This window comes from Cherax quadricarinatus, chromosome 86, assembly GCF_038502225.1.
Source record: "Cherax quadricarinatus isolate ZL_2023a chromosome 86, ASM3850222v1, whole genome shotgun sequence".
NCBI classification, from domain to species: Eukaryota; Metazoa; Arthropoda; class Malacostraca; order Decapoda; family Parastacidae; genus Cherax; species Cherax quadricarinatus.
The window spans coordinates 7,977,605-8,000,094 of record NC_091377.1 but is presented as its reverse complement, the minus strand read 5'-3'; the positions used below and the strand labels follow the sequence as shown (position 1 = coordinate 8,000,094).

The following is a 22,490-nucleotide window of genomic DNA, read 5'->3' as shown; positions in this document are numbered from 1 at the left end:
CCCTCCAGCCCTCCACTCACCCCTCCCAGCACTCCACTCACCCTTCCAGCCCTCCACTCACCCCTGCAGCCCTCCACTCACCCCTCCCAGCCCTCCACTCACCCCTCCAGCCCTCCACTCACCCTTCCAGCCCTCCACTCACCGCTCCCAGCCCTCCACTCACCCCTCCATCCTTCCACTCACCCCTCCCAGCCCTCCACTCACCCCTCCCAGCCCTCCACTCACCCCTCCAGCCCTCCACTCACCCTCCTAGCCCTCCACTCACCCCTCCAGCCCTCCACTCACCCCTCCCAGCACTCCACTCACCCTTCCAGCCCTCCACTCACCCCTCCAATCCTCCACTCACCCCTCCAGCCTTCCACTCACCCCTCCCAGCCCTCCACTCACCCTTCCAGCCCTCCACTCACCCCTCCAGCCCTCCACTCACCCCTCCAGCCTTCCACTCACCTCTCCCAGCCCTCACTCACCCCTCCAGCCCTCCACTCACCCCTCCCAGCCCTCCACTCACCCCTCCCAGCCCTCCACTCACCCCTCCAGCCCTCCACTCACCCTCCCAGCCCTCCACTCACCCCTCCAGCCCTCCACTCACCCCTCCCCGCCCTCCACTAACCCTTCCAGCCCTCCACTCACCCATCCAGCCCTCCACTCACCCCTCCCAGCCCTCCACTCACCCCTCCCAGCCCTCCACTCACCCTCCCAGCCCTCCACTCACCCCTCCAGCCCTCCACTCACCCCTCCCAGCACTCCACTCACCCTTCCAGCCATCCACTCACCCCTCCAACCCTCCACTCACCCCTCCAGCCTTCCACTCACTTCTCCCAGCCCTCCACTCACCCCTCCAGCCCTCCACTCACCCCTCCCAGCCCTCCACACACCCCTCCCAGCCCTCCACTCTCCCGTCCAGCCCTCCACTCACCCCTCCAGCCCTCCACTCACCCCTCCAGCCCTCCACTCACCCCTCCAGCCTTCCACTCACCTCTCCCAGCCCTCCACTCACCCCTCCAGCCCTCCACTCACCCCTCCCAGCCCTCCACTCTCCCCTCCCAGCCCTCCACTCACCCCTCCCAGCCCTCCACTCACCCCTCCAGCCCACCACTCACCTCTCCAGCCCTCCACTCACCCCTCCAGCCCTCCACTCACCCTTCCAGCCCTCCCCTCACCCCTCCCAGCACTCCACTCACCCTTCCAGCCCTCCACTCACCCCTCCCAGCACTCCACTCACCCTTCCAGCCCTCCACTCACCCCTGCAGCCCTCCACTCACCCCTCCCAGCCCTCCACTCACCCCTCCACTCCACTCACCCCTCCACTCCACTCACCCCTCCACTCCACTCACCCTTCCAGCCCTCCACTCACCCTACCAGCCCTCCACACACCCCTCCCAGCCCTCCACTCACCCCTCCCAGCCCTCCACTCACCCCTCCCAGCCCTCCATTCACCCCTCCCGCCCTCCACTCACCCCTCCAGCCCTCCACTCACCCTCCCAGCCCTCCACTCACCCCTCCAGCCCACCACTCATCCCTCCCAGCCCTCCACTCACCCCTCCAGCCCTCCACTCACCCCTCCAGCCCTCCACTCACCCCTCCAGCCCTCCACTCACCCCTCCAGCCCTCCACTCACCCCTCCAGCCCTCCACTCACCCCTCCAGCCCTCCACTCACCCTTCCAGCCCTCCACTCACCCCTCCCAGCCCTCCACTCACCCCTCCAGCCTTCGACTCACCCCTCCCAGCCCTCCACTCACCCCTCCCAGCCCTCCTCTCACCCCTCCAGCCTTCCACTCACCCTCCCAGCCCTCCACTCACCCCTCCAGCCCTCCACTCACCCCTCCCAGCACTCCACTCACCCTTCCAGCCCTCCACTCACCCCTCCAACCCTCCACTCACCCCTCCAGCCTTCCACTCACCCCTCCCAGCCCTCCACTCACCCTTCCAGCCCTCCACTCACCCCTCCAGCCCTCCACTCACCCCTCCAGCCTTCCACTCACCCCTCCCAGCCCTCCACTCACCCCTCCAGCCCACCACTCACCCCTCCCAGCCCTCCACTCACCCCTCCCAGCCCTCCACTCACCCCTCCAGCCCTCAACTCACCCTCCCAGCCCTCCACTCACCCCTCCAGCCCTCCACTCACCCCTCCCAGCACTCCACTCACCCTTCCACTCCACTCACCCCTCCACTCCAATCACCCCTCCAGCCTTCCACTCACTTCTCCCAGCCCTCCACTCACCCCTCCCAGCCCTCCACTCGCCCCTCCAGCCCTCCACTCACCCTCCCAGCCCTCCACTCACCCCTCCACTCCACTCACCCCTTCACTCTCCACTCCACTCACCCCTCCACTCCACTCACCCCTCCAGCCTTCCACTCACCCCTCCCAGCCCTCCACTCACCCTTCCAGCCCTCCACTCACCCCTCCAGCCCTCCACTCACCCCTCCAGCCTTCCACTCACCCCTCCCAGCCCACCACTCACCCCACCACCCCACCACTCACCCCTCCCAGCCCTCCACACACCCATCCCACCCCTCCACTCACCCCTCCACTCCACTCACCCCTCCACTCCACTCACCCTTCCACTCCACTCACCCCTCCACTCCACTCACCCCTCCACTCCACTCACCCCTCCACTCCACTCACCCCTCCACTCCACTCACCCCTCCACTCCACTCACCCTTCCACTCCACTCACCCCTCCACTCCACTCACCCCTCCACTCCACTCACCCCTCCAGCCCTCCACTCACCCCTCCAACCCTCCACTCACCCCTCCCAGCACTCCACTCACCCTTCCAGCCCTCCACTCACCCTTCCAGCCCTCCACTCACCCCTCCCAGCCCTCCACTCACCCCTCCCAGCCCTCCACTCCCTCCCAGCCCTCCATTCACCCCTCCAGCCCTCCACTCACCCTTCCAGCCCTCCACTCACCCTCCCAGCCCTCCACTCACCCCTCCAGGCCTCCACTCACCCCTCCCAGCCCTCCACTCACCCCCTCCAGCCCTCCACTCACCCCTCCAACCCTCCACTCACCCCTCCAGCCCTCCACTCACCCCTCCAGCCCTCCACGCACCCTTCCAGCCCTCCACTCACCCCTCCAGCCCTCCACTCACCCTTCCAGCCCTCCACTCACCCCTCCCAGCCCTCCACTCACCCCTCCAGCCTTCCACTCACCCCTCCCAGCCCTCCACTCACCCCTCCCAGCCCTCCACTCACCCCTCCAGCACTCCACTCACCCTCCCAGCCCTCCACTCACCCCTCCAGCCCTCCACTCACCCCTCCCAGCACTCCACTCACCCTTCCAGCCCTCCACTCACCCGTCCAACCCTCCACTCACCCCTCCAGCCTTCCACTCACCCCTCTCAGCCCTCCACTCACCCTTCCAGCCCTCCACTCACCCCTCCAGCCCTCCACTCACCCCTCCAGCCTTCCACTCACCCCTCCCAGCCCTCCACTCACCCCTCCAGCCCTCCACTCACCCCTCCCAGCCCTCCACTCACGTCTCCCAGCCCTCCACTCACCTCTCCAGCCCTCCACTCACCCTCCCAGCCCTCCACTCACCCCTCCAGCCCTCCACTCACCCCTCCCAGCACTCCACTCACCCTTCCAGCCGTCCACTCACCCCTCCAACCCTCCATTCACCCCTCCAGCCTTCCACTCACCCCTCCCAGCCCTCCACTCACCCCTCCCAGCCCTCCACTCACCCCTCCAGCCCTCCACTCACCTTCCCAGCCCTCCACTCACCCCTCCCAGCCCTCCACTCACCCCTCCCAGCACTCCACTCACCCTTCCAGCCCTCCACTCACCCCTCCAACCCTCCACTCACCCCTCCAGCCCTCCACTCACCCCTCCCAGCCCTCCACTCACCCCTCCCAGCCCTCCACTCACCCCTCCAGCCTTCCACTCACCCTTCCAGCCCTCCACTCACCCCTCCAGCCCTCCACTCACCCCTCCAGCCTTCCACTCACCCCTCCCAGCCCTCCACTCACCCCTCCAGCCCTCCAATCACCCCTCCAGCCTTCCACTCACCCCTCCCAGCCCTCCACTCACCCCTCCAGCCTTCCACTCACCCCTCCCAGCCCTCCACTCACCCCTCCAGCCCTCCATTCACCCCTCCAGCACTCCACTCATCCTTCCAGCCGTCCACTCACCCCTCCAACCCTCCACTCACCCCTCCAGCACTCCACTCACCCTTCCAGCCCTCCAATTATCCCTCCCAGCCCTCCACTCACCCCTCCAGCCCTCCACTCACCCCTCCAGCCCTCCACTCACCCCTCCCAGCCCTCCACTACCAGCCTACCGCTGCTTACACCGAGAATACTTTACCACAGTTCATTATTTTCCATCGTTTATCTGATCATTATAAAAGAGAATGATCGTATTGCAACATTTTTGATGTATTTTAAATATCAGTGTTGTCGAACATGTCTCATAGACGGGAAGACTTACACGTCAACATTATCCTGCAATATGTTTATCATCAGACACATTAAAATGTTTCTTAACACGATTCTTCCTAAACATTAATGTCATCACCTGAATGAACAACACTTTTGTGATAATTATTATTATTATTATTATTATTATTATTATTATTATTATTATTATTATTATACTACCGCTATCACTGTTACTACTACTACTACTGTTGCTACCACTTCTACTACTACTATTACTACACTACTACTACTACTGTTGCTACCACTTTTACTACTACTACTACTACTACGGTTGTTACTACTACTACTACTACTACTACTACCACCACTACTACTACTACCACCACCACCACTACTACTACTACCACCACCACCACTACTACTACCACCACCACTACTACTACCACCACCACTACTACTACTACTACTACTACTACCACCACCACCACCACTACTACTACTACCACCACCGCCACTACTACTACTACCACCACTACTACCACTACCACCACTACTACTACTACCACCACCACCACTACTACTACTACCACCACTACTACTACTACTACTACTACCACCACCACCACTACTACTACTACTACTACCACTACTACTACTACTACTACTACTACCACCACCACCACTACTACTACTACTACGACTACCACTACTACTACCACTACTACTACTACTACTACTACTACTACCACCACCACTACTACCACTACTACTACCACTACTACTACCACTACTACTACTACTACTACTACTACTACCACCACCACTACTACCACTACTACTACCACTACTACTACCACTACTACTACTACTACTACTACTACTACTACCACCACCACCACCACCACCACTACTACTATTATCACACCCCCTACAGTATCCAGGGGTACCTGGGAGATTCTTTACAATATTAATCCACTAACTGCTCTGGGCTACTTGAGAACTGCCCTGGGGGATCCAGGAACCACTAGAAAAATAGTAAATCACCACTGAGAAAATCTAGAAATGTGTATGTTGAAGAAATTACAAGTATTACTACTGCCGCTACTACTACTACTAATAATTATTATTATTTTATTATTAGTTTTATTATTATTATTATTATTATTATTATTATTATTATTATTATTATTATTATTATTTATTATTATTATTAACCAACATGAATCTGCACTGTACTTAACTGAATCTGTTTTTTTCTGGAGCTTTGACATTCCCTAGACATGGGTTCGAATCCTGCTGGCTGCAACCTTTCTGTATACCTGTGCATGTTGCTGCGTGGTGCATTGATATGAAATCGCTTGTGAGGGCAGAACATACAGGAGGACAATGAATTAGATTGAAACTATACTTGAAGCTTACTGGTGTGTGCCCGGGCTGGTTTGTAACCAGGCGGCCTAGCTTATGTGGCATCTGTGGCTGAGTGGTCTAAAGCGTCACTTGGGGAGCTATGCCAATCTCCAAACGTAGTTTCCAATCTTTCTGACCCTTCTCTCTCTTTCTCTCTCTCTCTCTCTGTATATATATATATATATATATATATATATATATATATATATATATATATATATATATATATATATATATATATATATATATATACAGGGAGGTACCACCTCTAGAACAGTCCTGGGGACCCTCAGCCTCAGAGAAAAGAATAAACTTGCTTCAGGGAAAACTCAAGGTTCTCCCTGAAGCTGTTTGAGAATTTTCTCCTACCACCCCCTATAATGATGTATATTTTATTTAAAGACAAAATACAGTGACAAAACATTCACAAAAATACAAAAGAAAGTAAAACAACATAAATAACAACTCAGAGCTACATCTCGAATACTTCGTCCAGCTCCCTGCCGGTGGGCCGCGTGCCCAGAATGCTGCAGGCATTTCCTCTCTGGATCGCGACACTGAGTCTCTGAAAGAGGAAGCTAGTCGCCCTGTGGTCCTTGGTTTCTATGATGAGCTTTTCACCCAGCTCTTTGAGGATCTTTAGAGGACACTTGCCCCATGCTCCAAGGGTCTCCGACCCTATTGGGATGAAGTTATAGCAAGAGTGAAGGTCTTCATATATGTGGATCTTCTGGGTCTCCCTGCAGCTGGCAGCTCCACCCCCTTCCATTACGGAGTATGGCAAGTAGATGTCTGCCAATGTGGCGGCACAGGTGTAGTCCCAGGCAATCTGCTTTCCATCCTTCCAGGGTAGCATAGTGGCTCCATCAGGACGCTTTTGACTTCCGTCAGACCTCTGTACTTGGGGTTCCCGTTGAGCTGGGCAACGGGCTGTGGCGAGGCTTCTCTTGTGATGTCATTGACCTCCTCATGCCTGGTATACTTCCCTTCTGCTGTGTGACACACGAGACCATGAAGTCCGAATTGATCAGCTGTCGCCCTGCCGCAAATACACCTATGTTCGGTGAGGATGGGGGCGGCTAGGCGAAGAGCAACACCAATCCGAATGGCCTGTGGGTCGAGACGGGTGCCTAAGGAGGAATTGGGAACAGTTAAAAAGAAATCTGAGTGTGGTGCCTTTACCGCCAGGAGACGAGCTTTATCCTTTACTGAAGCGTTGGTGAGCATTGTGTTGGCGATAGTTTTCTTGATCGGTTTGTCTCAGTGGGACTGTTTGTGTTCTTTGGGAAGAGCTGGTATATATATATATATATATATATATATATATAATTAAGCGGCGCAGCAGGAATTAGAAGACTGCTAAGCGACCTACCTTGCCTAGGGTTAATTCCCAGATTTTTCGGTTGTAAGCCTGATGCTCTACCACTGTATAACGTATATTGTATATAAATACATTTGCTAATATTGTATATATTATTTGTGAAGTCTAATGTGTCCCTTGTGTGCTTATTTATGTTGCATAACATGCCCTATAATTTGTAAAAATTATGCTTTTCTGCTTTTCACTAATGATACATTATTCAACGTTGTATGAGAGTTTAGTATGATGTTTTAGGAGATACTAATGTAAGTGTGATACGTTTATCTGGCAGAGGGCGGCGGCTGTCTCACGATGTGGGCGCTGCTGGGAGACACGTCACAGACACCGTGGTGCCGTGGCTGCGGTAAGAGGAGGACATGAATTCTCCTGGTGCTTGTTTACTAACCCCACCTCCCTGCACTCCCTTTCTCTCTCACAGCTACCACGTATTTGTCTCTCCGTAGCTGGATGCGGTAATCACACGCTTGTGCTTGTCCCTCCAGCACTGTACTATGAACGTGCTTCACATATTCTTAAACCCCTTCCCCCCTTCCCCGCCGACTCGACTCTCCCCTGCGGGTACATTCTTTCCTCTATTCTTTTATTCACTTCCTTCGTTCTGTTTCTTTGCAAAAAGGTAGAAGATCCTTCATCTGTTTCTCAGTACCCACATAGCAGCCTCCAGGAGGAAGATGCACATCTCTCTTCCTTCTGCCTCTCTCTCTACTGGTAATTTCAGCAGCAGTTCAGGAATTGCAGGACAACTAATTCTTCTTTACCACTGAACTGTCTTCAACACTCATCATTCTCACCATTTTCTTCCTCACCCCTGTTGTCTCTCACTGGCTATGTTCCCGTCCCCTGCCTCACCTACCTCTCACTACCTAAGCACCTTTTCGCCTCCACCTCACAATACCACAGCACCGCCTCAACTTCCCGTGGCTATGCATCCTATCGCCACCTTCACCTTGCGGTAATTCAGTCACTCCTTACCCAGTATTTCTTACCACTGGCTATGTACCCCTCACCTGCATCACTTCAAACTACCCCAGCAGTAGACTACGATGAAGAGGGGCGCCATACCATCCCCTCAGCGAAGCATTTAGTCCTGACAGCCCCTCACATGACGATCTCAAGCTTCCTTCAATATCTATATAATCTCGACACGCTCGTCATCTCGACGCTGTTGCACTGATGTTGTGTCTGTATATTGCTAACAAATACTACCCCTCTTAACACACTGCCTTGTTTGTGGTTCTTGCACTGATGTTGTGTATGTGTAGTTCTTACTAATGATACTAACTTTTAACAGTGTATCAGCACGGGATTTCTTCCATCGATGTTGTGAACGCGCACTTCTAACACGGTATTAACCCTAACATAATGTTCTCTCAGTGTTTCTTGCAATGATTTGTGAACTCACAGCTTTTAATAACACGATGCTTCTTAACATGCCGATTACCGCCTTTGTCTAGCATTGATGTTTTGAATCCGTGGCTCTGACAGGATGCTGACAGGTATATACTGTTGTTTCGGTCCTGGGACCTTGATCACTGTAGAATTGATCAAGGTCCCAGGACCGAAACGTTTTCTAACATGTTCTAGTGTTTACTCGTGTCCTAAACCAATTTGTCGGTATCAACTACCAAGGTTTATACCAATCACTGTTTAATATGAGCATTAAACCTCGCATCATCCTCACAGTATCAAGCATGTTATCAGTGTGGATCACCATCACTACTGTTCTTGTGCATTTCCCAAACATTACATGTTAACGCAGGTATCAGGGAACCAGTCATTATGGCAGGTAAGTGGGCTCATTTTGTTACCAGCAAACTGGCCGTCTCCCACCCAGGTAGCGGGACACGAAGATGAAGAAACACTCATCTAACCATCCCCTCCCTCCCTCCCTCTACACTCTGACTTCCTCTCTCCCTTTATACTATGACTCCCCCCTTCCCTCCGACCCTTACTGCTCCCTCCCTGCTCCCTGTCTGCTCCCTCCCTGCTCCCTGTCTGCTCCCTCCCTGCTCCCTGTCTGCTCCCTCCCTGCTCCCTGTCTGCTCCCTCCCTGCTCCCTGTCTGCTCCCTCCCTGCTCCCTGTCTGCTCCCTCCCTGCTCCCTGTCTGCTCCCTCCCTGCTCCCTCCCTGCTCCCTCTGCTTGACGTGTTTACAACTGTGGCTCTGACTGGATCTTCATGTAAGCCAATAAATCGCCTTTTTTGTTCTGGTTGGAAATGATACATATGTATGTTATGGATATTGTGTATTCTATATACGCATTCTATGTATTTCATTTTATTCATTTTTAATTTTCCTGTATGTTATATGCCTTTTACTGAAGACCATGATGAAGAATGTGATGTTAGAGTATCGTTTAGTTTCTGATAGATCGAGTCTTGGTTGACTAATAGATAGGGACATATAGTTTTAGGAAATATTATTAGAGATGACGTTTCGCCCGTACTGCAGGCTTTCTCGAGCGAAATGTCCTGATCAACGTTTCCCTAAGGTACAGTTCTACTTTTGTTTTAAGTGGGTCTGATGACTGGGATGCAACACAAGTAAGATACAACACAAGTAAGATACAACACAAGTAAGATACAACACAAGTAAGATACAACACAAGTAAGATACAACACAAGTAAGATACAACACAAGTAAGATACAACACAAGTAAGATACAACACAAGTAAGATACAACACAAGTAAGATGCAACACAAGTAAGATGCAACACAAGTAAGATGCAACACAAGTAAGATGCAACACAAGTAAGGGATGTAGCAACAGTGGCTTATAGCATAAGGTAAGGATGCAAGCACAAGGTAAGGATGCAACCTTCAAGGTAAGGATGCAAGGCTGAAGTAAGGATGCGAACACAAGGTAAGGATGTAACACAAGGTAAGGATGCAATACTGGTAAGATGGATGCCATCAAGATGGTTCAAGGATGCGGCTCAGGTAAGGATGGACAGGCCACAGGTGGATATGGCACAAGGTAAGGATGAACAGGCGCCAAGGTGGGATGGCAACAGAAGTAAGGATGCAAGCCATGGTGGCATTGCACTGCAGTAAGGTGGCGGTAACGCAAGGTAAGGATGCAGGCCATGGTAAGGATGCGCACCTGGTGGATGCGAAGACCACAAGGTAAGGATACCTGATACAAGGTAAGGATGCAGCCGCAAGGTGGATGCGAACCTGAAGTTCTGGCCTAAGAGTGGCATGCGGCCTGGTGGATGCAAGCACCAAGGTAAGGATGCGGCACAAGTAAGTGGATGCAACGCAAAGGATGGCAATAAAGGAGCAACGTAGGTAAGGATGTGGTAATATGGTGGATGTAGTTTGCAATGGTGGATGCGGCACAGGTGAAGGATGCAAGCACAAGGTAAGGATGCTCGCAAGGTGGATGTGGCGCAGTAAGGATGCGTAATGGCTAAGGATGCAACGCAAGGTGAAGGATGCAAGCACCAAGTAAGGATGTAAGCGCAAGGTGGATGTAAGCGTAAGGTAAGGATGCAAGCGCAAGGTAAGGATGCAAGCGCAAGGTAAGGATGCAAGCACAAGGTAAGGATGCAAGCGCAAGGTAAGGATGCAAGCGGTGGAATGGCAAGCCTGGGTGGAATGCAGGCGCAAGGTAGGATGCAGACGGCAGGTGGATGCAGCCATGGGTGAGGATGCAAGCGCAAGGGTGGATGCAGCCTGAAGTAAGGATGCAACCTGGGTGGATGCCTGGTAAGGATGCAAGCACAAGTAGATGGATGCAAGCACAAGGTAAGGATACAAATGACAAGTAGAGTGGATGCAGCCTGGAAGTAAGGATGCAAGCACAAGGTGAGGTGCAATACCTGAAGTGGGAATGCATCCTGATGGTAAGGATGGCAAGCACAAGGTAAGATACCCAAGCACCAAGTGGATGCATCACAAGGTAAGGATGCAACGGTGGAATGCAAGCGCAAGAATGCAAGCGTATGGTAAGGATGGCGCACAAGGTGGAATGCTAACACCAGGTGGGGATGCAACGCAAGGTGGTATGTGAACACAAGGTAAGGATGCGAAGCGCAAGGTAAGGATGTAACGTAGGTAAGGATGCAAGCGCAAGGTGGATGCCGGCGCAAGGTAAGAGTGCTGCGCAAGGTAAGGATGCATCGCAAGGTGGATGCTACGCAAGGTAAGGATGCAGCACAAGGTGGAAGATGTGGCGCAAGGTAAGGAATGGCAACCACAAGGTAAGGTATGGCGCAAGGTGGATGCAAGCGCAAGGTAAGGATGCAACGCAAGGTGAAGGATGCAAGCGCAAGGTGGATGCAACGCAAGTAAGGATGCATCACAAGGTAAGGTATGCAGCACAAGGTAAGAATGCATCATGGTAAGGATACGAACACAAGGTGGATGTAACGCAAGGGTGGATGCAATCTACCAAGGATGGAATGAACACCATAGGTGATGCAATACCATGGGTGAGAATGCAAGCACAAGGTGGATGCAACTGACAAGTGGATGCAACGCAAGGTAAGGATGCCCAATAATACGGTGGATGCAACTCAAGGTAAGGATGCAAGACCGCAGGTAAGGATGCAAGCGCAAGGTAAGGATGCGGTAACAAGGTAGGATGCTGAACACAAGGTAAGGATGCGAAGCTGGTAAGGATGCAAGCGTACAAGATGGCAATAAGCAAGATACGCACAAGGTGGATACAACACAACTAGCACACAACACAACTAACACACAACACAACTAACACACAACACAACTAACACACAACACAACTAACACACAAAATAACTAACACACAACATAACTAACACACAACATAACTAACCTACAACATAACTAACACAACCACAACTAGCACACAACACAACTAACACACAACACAACTAACACACAACACAACTAACACACAACACAACTAACACACAACATAACTAACACACAACACAACTAGCACACAATACAACTAACACACAACATAACTAACAAACAACACAACTAACCCACAACTAACACACAAAACAACTAACACACAACACAACTAACACACAACACAACCAACACACAACATAACTAACAAACAACACAACTAACACACAACTAACACACAAAACAACTAACACACACCACAACTAACACACAACATAGCTAACAAACAACACAACTAACACACAATACAACTAACACACAACATAACTAACAAACAACACAACTAACACACATCTAACACACAACACAACTAACTCACAACACAACTAACACACAACACAATTAACACACAATACAACTAACAAACAACACAGCTAACACACAGCACAACTAACACACAACATAACTAGCACATCACACAACTAACACACAATACAACTAAAACACAACACAACTAAGACACAACATAACTAACAAACAACACAACTAACACACAACACAATTAACACACAACACTACTAACACACAACACATCTAATACACAACGCAACTAACATACAACACAACTAACACACAACAAAACTAACACATCACACAATTAACACACAACACAACTAACACACAACACAACTAACACACAACACAATTAACACACAACACTACTAACACACAACACATCTAATACACAACGCAACTAACATACAACACAACTAACACACAACATAACTACACACAATACAAATAACACAACACAACTAACACACAACACAACTAACACACAACACAACTAACACACAACACAACTAACACACAACATAACTAACCTACAACATAACTAACACACAACACAACTAGCACACAATACAAGTAACACACAACACAACTAACACACAACATAACTACCAAACAACACAACTAACCCACAACTAACACACAAAACAACTAAAACACAACACAACTAACACACAACACAATCAACACACAACATAACTAACAAACAACACAACTAACACACAACTAACACACAAAACAACTAACACACACCACAACTAACACACAACATAGCTAACAAACAACACAACTAACACACAACTAAAACACAACTAACACACAACTAACACACAACACAACTAACACACAACATAACTAACAAACAACACAACTAACACACATCTAACACACAACACAACTAACTCACAACACAACTAACACACAACACAATTAACACACAATACAACTAACAAACAACACAGCTAATACACAGCACAACTAACACACAACATAACTAACACATCACACAACTAACACACAATACAACTAAAACACAACACAACTAACACACAACATAACTAACAAACAACACAACTAACACACAACACAATTAACACACAACACTACTAACACACAACACATCTAATACACAACGCAACTAACATACAACACAACTAACACACAACATAACTAACACATCACACAATTAACACACAACACAACTAACACACAACACAACTAACACACAACACAACTAACACACAACACAATTAACACACAACACTGCTAACACACAACACATCTAATACACAACGCAACTAACACACAACGCAACTAACACACAATACAACTAACACACGACTTAACTAACACACAAGACAACTAACACACAACACAACTAACACACAACGCAACTAACACACAATACAACTAACACACGACTTAACTAACACACAACACAACTAACAAACAACAAAACTAACACACAACACAACTAACACACAACACAACTAAAACACAACACAACTAGCACACAACACAACTAACACCGAACACAACTAACACACAACATAACTAACACGCAACACAACTAACACACAACACAACTAGCACACAACATAACACACAACACAACTAACACACAACACAACTAACACACAACACAACTAACACACAACACAACTAACACACAACACAACTAACACACAACATAACTAAGACAGAACACAACTAACACACAACACAACTAACACACAACACAGCTAACACACAACACAGCTAACACACAACACAACTAACACACAACACAACTAACACACAACATAACTAACACACAACACAACTAAAACACAACATAACTAACACACCACACAACTAACACACAATACAACTAACACACAACACAACTAACACACGACATAACTAACAAACAATATATCTAACACTCAACACAACTAACACTCAACACAACTAACACACAACACAACTAACATACAACACAACTAAAACACAACACAATTACCACACAACACAACTAACACATAACATAACTAACACACAATACAAATAACACACAACACAACTAACACACAACGCAACTAACATGCAACACAACTAACACACAACATAACTAACACACAATACAAATAACAGACAACACAACTAACACACAACACAACTAACACACAAAACAACTAACACACAACTCAATTAACACACAACACAACAAACACACAGCACGACTAACACACAACACAAATAACACACAACATAACTAACACGCAAAACACCTAACACAGCACGACTAACACACAACACAACTAACACTCAACACAACTAACACACAACACAACTAACACACAACACACAACTAGCACACAACATAACAAACACAGAACACAACTAACACACAACACAACTAACACACAACACAACTAACACACAACACAACTAACACAAAACATAACTAAGACAGAACACAACTAACACACAGCACATCTAACACACAACACAACTAACACACAACACAACTAACATACAACACAACTAACACACAACACAACTAACACACAACATAACTAACACACAACACAACTAAAACACAACATAACTAACACACCACACAACTAACACACAATACAACTAAAACACAACACAACTAACACACATCACAACTAACACGCAACATAACTAACACACAAGACAACTAACACACAGAGCAACTAACGCACAACACAACTAACACACAACACAACTAACAAACAACATAACTAACACACAACACAACTAACACACATCACAACTAAAAGACAACACAACTAGCACACAACACAACTAACACACAACACAATTACCACACAACACAACTAACACACAACACTACTAACACACAACACAACTAACACACAGCACAACTAACACACAACATAACTAACACACAACACAACTGACACTCAACACTACTAACACACAACACAACTAACACACAACACAACTAGCACACAACATAACTAACACACAACACTAACACACAACACAACTAACACACAACACAACTAACACACAACACAACTAACACACAACATAACTAAGACAGAACACAACTAACACACAACACAACTAACACACAACATAACTAACACACAACACAACTAAAACACAACATAACTAACACACAACACAACTAACATACAACACAACTAACACACAACACAACTAACACACAATACAACTAACACACAACACAACTAAAACACAACATAACTAACACACAACACAAATAAAACACAACATAACTAACACACAACACAACTAACACAAAACACAACTAAGACACAACATAACTAACAAACAACATATCTAACACACAACAACACTAACACACAACACGACTAACACACAACACAACTAACACACAGCACAACTAACACACAACACAACTAACAAACAACACAATTAACACACAACACAACTAACATACAACACAACTAAGACACAACATAACTAACACACAATACAAATAACACACAACACAACTAACACACAACACAACTAACACACAAAACAACTAACACACAACACAACTAACACACAACACAACAAACACAAAACACGACTAACACGCAAGACAACTAACACGCAACACAACCAACACACAACACAACTAACACACAACACATCTAGCACACAACACAAATAACACACAACATAACTAACACGCAAGACAACTAACACAGCACGATTAACACACAACACAACTAACACTCAACACAACTAACACACAACACAACTAACACACAACTCAACTAACACACAACACAACTAACATACAACACAACTAACACACAACTTAACTAACACACAACACAACTAACACACAACACAACTAACACACAACACAACTAACACACAACGCAACTAACACACAACACAACTAACACACAACACAACTAACAAACAACATAACTAACACACAACACAACTAACACACAACACAACTAAAAGACAACACAACTAGCACACAACACAACTAACACACAACACAATTAACACACAACACAACTAACACACAACATAACTTCCTCACAAGACAACTAACACACAACGCAACTAACACACAACACAACTAACACACAACACAACTAACAAACAACATAACTAACACACAACACAACTAACACACAACACAACTAAAAGACAACACAAATAGCACACAACACAACTAACCCAGAACACAACTAACACACAACGTAACTAGCACACAACACAACTAACACTCAACACAACCATCACACAACACAACTAACGCAAAACGCAACTAACACATAACATAACTAACACACAACACAACTAACACACAACACAACTAACACGCAACACAACTAACACACAACTCAACTAACACACAACACAACTAGCACACAACACAATTAACACACAACACAATTAACATACAACACATCTAACACACAACACACCTAACACACAACATAACTAACACACAACACAACTAACACACAACACAAATAACACACAACACAACTAACACACAACACAACTAACAAACAACTCAACTAACACACAACACAACTAACACACAACACAACTAACACACAACACAACTAACACACAACACAACTAACACACAACACAACTAACACACAACACAACTAACAAACAACACAATTAACACTCTGCAGAAACACTGACACTCTGCTGTCAATATTTCTGCAGTGTTTCTGCTGCTCAGTGGGCGTCTTCAGTTGAATACAGAGGTGGAGAGGTAATGAGGGTATTGCCAGTCCGTCAGTCCTGAAGCAGTTGTTTTTCAGGTGATCAGTCCCTCAGTATTGAAGAATTAGTGTCGAGGAGGTCAGTCTTTCAACCTGGAGAGAAATTCAGCTTCTTGGTCTTGTATCATGTTTACGTGACTCACAGAACCAGCGAGGCTCGAACCTACGACACGGGAGTGGCAGAACTCAAAGGCCAGTGAGCTAAATACGTTCTCTGATTGGAACGTGAAGGAAACAAGTCACAGCGTTCCATAAGGATCAGTTTTGGGTCCCATGTTGGACATAATCTATATTAATGACATTAATTAAAAAATTATATAAAAATGGGGAAATTTGCTGACATAAAATTGAGTTGAGAGAAGGATACCATAGAACTTAAGAAGGATGTAGAGACGGATATAGACATGATATACAGAAGGATGTAGAGAATTATATAGGCATGATATAGCGAAGGGTGTAGAGAAGGATACAGGCAGGATATAGAGAAGGATGTAGAGAATAATATACACATGATATAGCGAAGGGTGTAGAGAAGGATACAGGCATGATATAGAGAAGGATGTAGAGAATAATATACACATGATATAGCGAAGGGTGTAGAGAAGGATACAGGCAGGATATAGAGAAGGATGTAGAGAATAATATACACATGATATAGCGAAGGGTGTAGAGAAGGATACAGGCATGATATAGAGAAGGATGTAGAGAATAATATAGGCATGATATAGAGAAGGATGTAAAGAATGATATAGACATGATATAGAGAAGGATGTAGAGAAGGATATAGACATGATATAGAGAAGGATGTAGAGAAGGATATAGACATGATATAGAGAAGGATGTAGAGAAGGATATAGACATATAGAGAAGGATGTAGAGAAGGATATAGACATGATATAGAGAAGGATGTAGAGAAGGATATAGACATATAGAGAAGGATGTAGAGAAGGATACAGGCATGATATACAGAAGGATGTAGAGAATAATATAGGCATGATATAGAGAAGGATGTAGAGAAGGATATAGACATGATATAGAGAAGGATGTAGAGAAGGATATAGACATGATATAGAGAAGGATGTAGAGAAGGATATAGACATATAGAGAAGGATGTAGAGAAGGATATAGACATGATATAGAGAAGGATGTAGAGAAGGATATAGACATGATATAGAGAAGGATGTAGAGAAGGATATAGACATATAGAGAAGGATGTAGAGAAGGATATAGACATGATATAGAGAAGGATGTGGAGAAGGATATAGGCATGATATAGAGAAGGATGCATGGAAGGATATAGACATGATATAGAGAAGGATGTAGAGAAGGATATTGACATGATATCGAGAAGGATGTAGAGAAGGATATAGACATGATATAGAGAAGGATATAAACATGATATAGAGAAGGATGTAGAGAAGGATATAGGCATGATATAGAGAAGGATGTAGAGAAGGATATAGACATATAGAGAAGGATGTAGAGAAGGATATAGACATGATATAGAGAAGGATGTGGAGAAGGATATAGGCATGATATAGAGAAGGATGCATGGAAGGATATAGACATGATATAGAGAAGGATACAGAGAATGATATAGACATGATATAGAGAAGGATGCTTAGAAGGATATAGACATGATATAGAGAAGGATGTAGAGAAGGATATAGACATGATATAGAGAAGGATGTAGAGAAGGATATAGACATGATATAGAGAAGGATGTAGAGAAGGATATAGACATGATATAGAGAAGGTTGTAGAGAATGATATAGACATGATATAGAGAAGGATGTAGAGAAGGATATAGACATGATATAGAGAAGGATGTAGAGAAGGATATAGACATGATATAGAGAAGGATGTAGAGAAGGATATAGACATGATATAGAGAAGGATGTAGAGAAGGATATAGACATGATATAGAGAAGGATGCAGGGAAGGATATAGACATGATATAGAGAAGGATGTAGAGAAGGATATAGACATGATATAGACAAGGATGTAGAGAAGGATATATACATGATATAGAGAAGGATGTAGAGAAGGATATAGACATGATATAGAGAAGGATGTAGAGAAGGATATAGACATGATATAGAGAAGGATGCAGGGAAGGATATAGACATGATATAGAGAAGGATGTAGAGAAGGATATAGACATGATATAGAGAAGGATGTATAGAAGGATATAGACATGATATAGAGAAGGATGTAGAGAAGGATATAGACATGATATAGAGAAGGATGTAGAGAAGGATATAGACGTGATATAGAGAAGGATGCAGGGAAGGATATAGACATGATATAGAGAAGGATGTAGAGAAGGATATAGACATGATATAGAGAAGGATGTAGAGAAGGATATAGACATGATATAGAGAAGGATGTAGAGAAGGATATAGACATGATATAGAGAAGGATGTAGAGAAGGATATAGACATGATATAGAGAAGGATGTAGAGAAGGATATAGACATGATATAGAGAAGGTTGTAGAGAATGATATAGACATGATATAGAGAAGGATGTAGAGAAGGATATAGACATGATATAGAGAAGGATGTAGAGAAGGATATAGACATGATATAGAGAAGGTTGTAGAGAATGATATAGACATGATATAGAGAAGGATGTAGAGAAGGATATAGACATGATATAGAGAAGGATGTAGAGAAGGATATAGACATGATATAGAGAAGGATGCAGCGAAGGATATAGACATGATATAGAGAAGGATGTAGAGAAGGATATAGACATGATATAGAGAAGGATGTAGAGAAGGATATAGAAATGATATAGAGAAGGATGTAGAGAAGGATATAGACATGATATAGAGAAGGATGTAGAGAAGGATATAGACATGATATAGAGAAGGATGCAGGGAAGGATATAGACATGATATAGAGAAGGATGTAGAGAAGGATATAGACATGATATAGAGAAGGATGTAGAGAAGGATATAGACATGATATAGAGAAGGTTGTAGAGAATGATATAGACATGATATAGAGAAGGATGTAGAGAAGGATATAGACATGATATAGAGAAGGATGTAGAGAAGGATATAGACATGATATAGAGAAGGTTGTAGAGAATGATATAGACATGATATAGAGAAGGATGTAGAGAAGGATATGGACATGATATAGAGAAGGATGTAGAGAAGGATATAGACATGATATAGAGAAGGATGTAGAGAAGGATATAGACATGATATAGAGAAGGATGTAGAGAAGGATATAGACATGATATAGAGAAGGATGTAGAGAAGGATATAGACATGATATAGAGAAGGATGTAGAGAAGGATATAGACATGATATAGAGAAGGATATAGACATGATATAGAGAAGGATGTAGAGAAGGATATAGACATGATATAGAGAAGGATGTAGAGAAGGATATAGACATGATATAGAGAAGGATGTAGAGAAGGATATAGACATGATATAGAGAAGGATGCAGAGAAGGATATAGACATGATATAGAGAAGGATGTAGAGAAGGATATAGACATGATATAGAGAAGGATGTAGAGAAGGATATAGACATGATATAGAGAAGGATGTAGAGAAGGATATAGACATGATATAGAGAAGGATGTAGAGAAGGATATAGACATGATATAGAGAAGGATGTAGAGAAGGATATAGACATGATATAGAGAAGGTTGTAGAGAATGATATAGACATGATATAGAGAAGGATGTAGAGAAGGATATAGACATGATATAGAGAAGGATGTAGAGAAGGATATAGACATGATATAGAGAAGGATGTAGAGAAGGATATAGACATGATATAGAGAAGGATGTAGAGAAGGATATAGACATGATATAGAGAAGGATGTAGAGAAGGATATAGACATGATATAGAGAAGGATGTAGAGAAGGATATAGACATGATATAGAGAAGGATGTAGAGAAGGATATAGACATGATATAGAGAAGGATGTAGAGAAGGATATAGACATGATATAGAGAAGGATGTAGAGAAGGATATAGACATGATATAGAGAAGGATGTAGAGAAGGATATAGACATGATATAGAGAAGGATGTAGAGAAGGATATAGACATGATATAGAGAAGGATGTAGAGAAGGATATTGATATGATATAGAGAAGGATGCAGGGAAGGATATAGACATGATATAGAGAAGGATGCAGAGAACGGTTGTGGTGGGAAAAACGTCAGTTGTGGTTCATTTGGTTAAAAAATAAATTATAATTCCTACTGAACGATGTACAACTTGACCAGACCCAGAGTGATGACACAACACTACCTAAATGTTTATGTTAAATACAACACTGCCTAAATGTTTATGTTAAATACAACACTGCCTAAATGTTTATGTTAAATACAACACTGCCTAAATGTTTATGTTAAATACAACACTACCTAAATGTTTATGTTAAATACAACACTACCTAAATGTTTATGTTAAATCCAACACTACCTAAATGTTTATGTTAAATACAACACTACCTAAATGTTTATGTTAAATACAACACTACCTAAATGTTTATGTTAAATACAACACTACCTAAATGTTTATGTTAAATACAACACTACCTAAATGTTTATGTTAAATCCAACACTACCTAAATGTTTATGTTAAATCCAACACTACCTAAATGTTTATGTTAAATCCAACACTACCTAAATGTTTATGTTAAATCCAACACTACCTAAATGTTTATGTTAAATCCAACACTACCTAAATGTTTATGTTAGATACAACACTACCTAAATGTTTATGTTAAATACAACACTACCTAAATGTTTATGTTAGATACAACACTACCTAAATGTTTATGTTAGATACAACACTACCTAAATGTTTATGTTAGATACAACACTACCTAAATGTTTATGTTACATACAACACTACCTAAATGTTTATGTTACATACAACACTACCTAAATGTTTATGTTAAATACAACACTACCTAAATGTTTATGTTAAATACAACACTACCTAAATGTTTATGTTAGATACAACACTACCTAAATGTTTATGTTAGATACAACACTACCTAAATGTTTATGTTAGATACAACACTACCTAAATGTTTATGTTAGATACAACACTACCTAAATGTTTATGTTAGATACAACACTACCTAAATGTTTATGTTAGATACAACACTACCTAAATGTTTATGTTAAATACAACACTACCTAAATGTTTATGTTAAATACAACACTACCTAAATGTTTATGTTAAACACAACACTACACTACCTAAATGTTTATGTTAAATACAACACTACCTAAATGTTTATGTTAAATACAACACTACCTAAATGTTTATGTTAAATACAACACTACCGAAATGTTTATGTTAAATACAACACT

General features: G+C 44.4%; 1 protein-coding gene across 5 annotated transcripts in view; it reads left to right on the top strand.

Annotated features, from left to right (window-relative positions):
- The window catches only part of LOC128703002 (uncharacterized), an 805,350-nt gene that overhangs the window by 138,449 nt on the left and 644,411 nt on the right, over window positions 1-22,490 (top strand). For all 5 annotated transcript variants that reach the window (XM_053797525.2, XM_053797523.2, XM_053797522.2 and 2 more), the window contains exon 3: window positions 7,442-7,513. In XM_053797525.2, coding sequence (XP_053653500.2) covers window positions 7,442-7,513 — 72 coding nt within the window. The remainder of the gene's footprint in view (window positions 1-7,441; window positions 7,514-22,490) is intronic.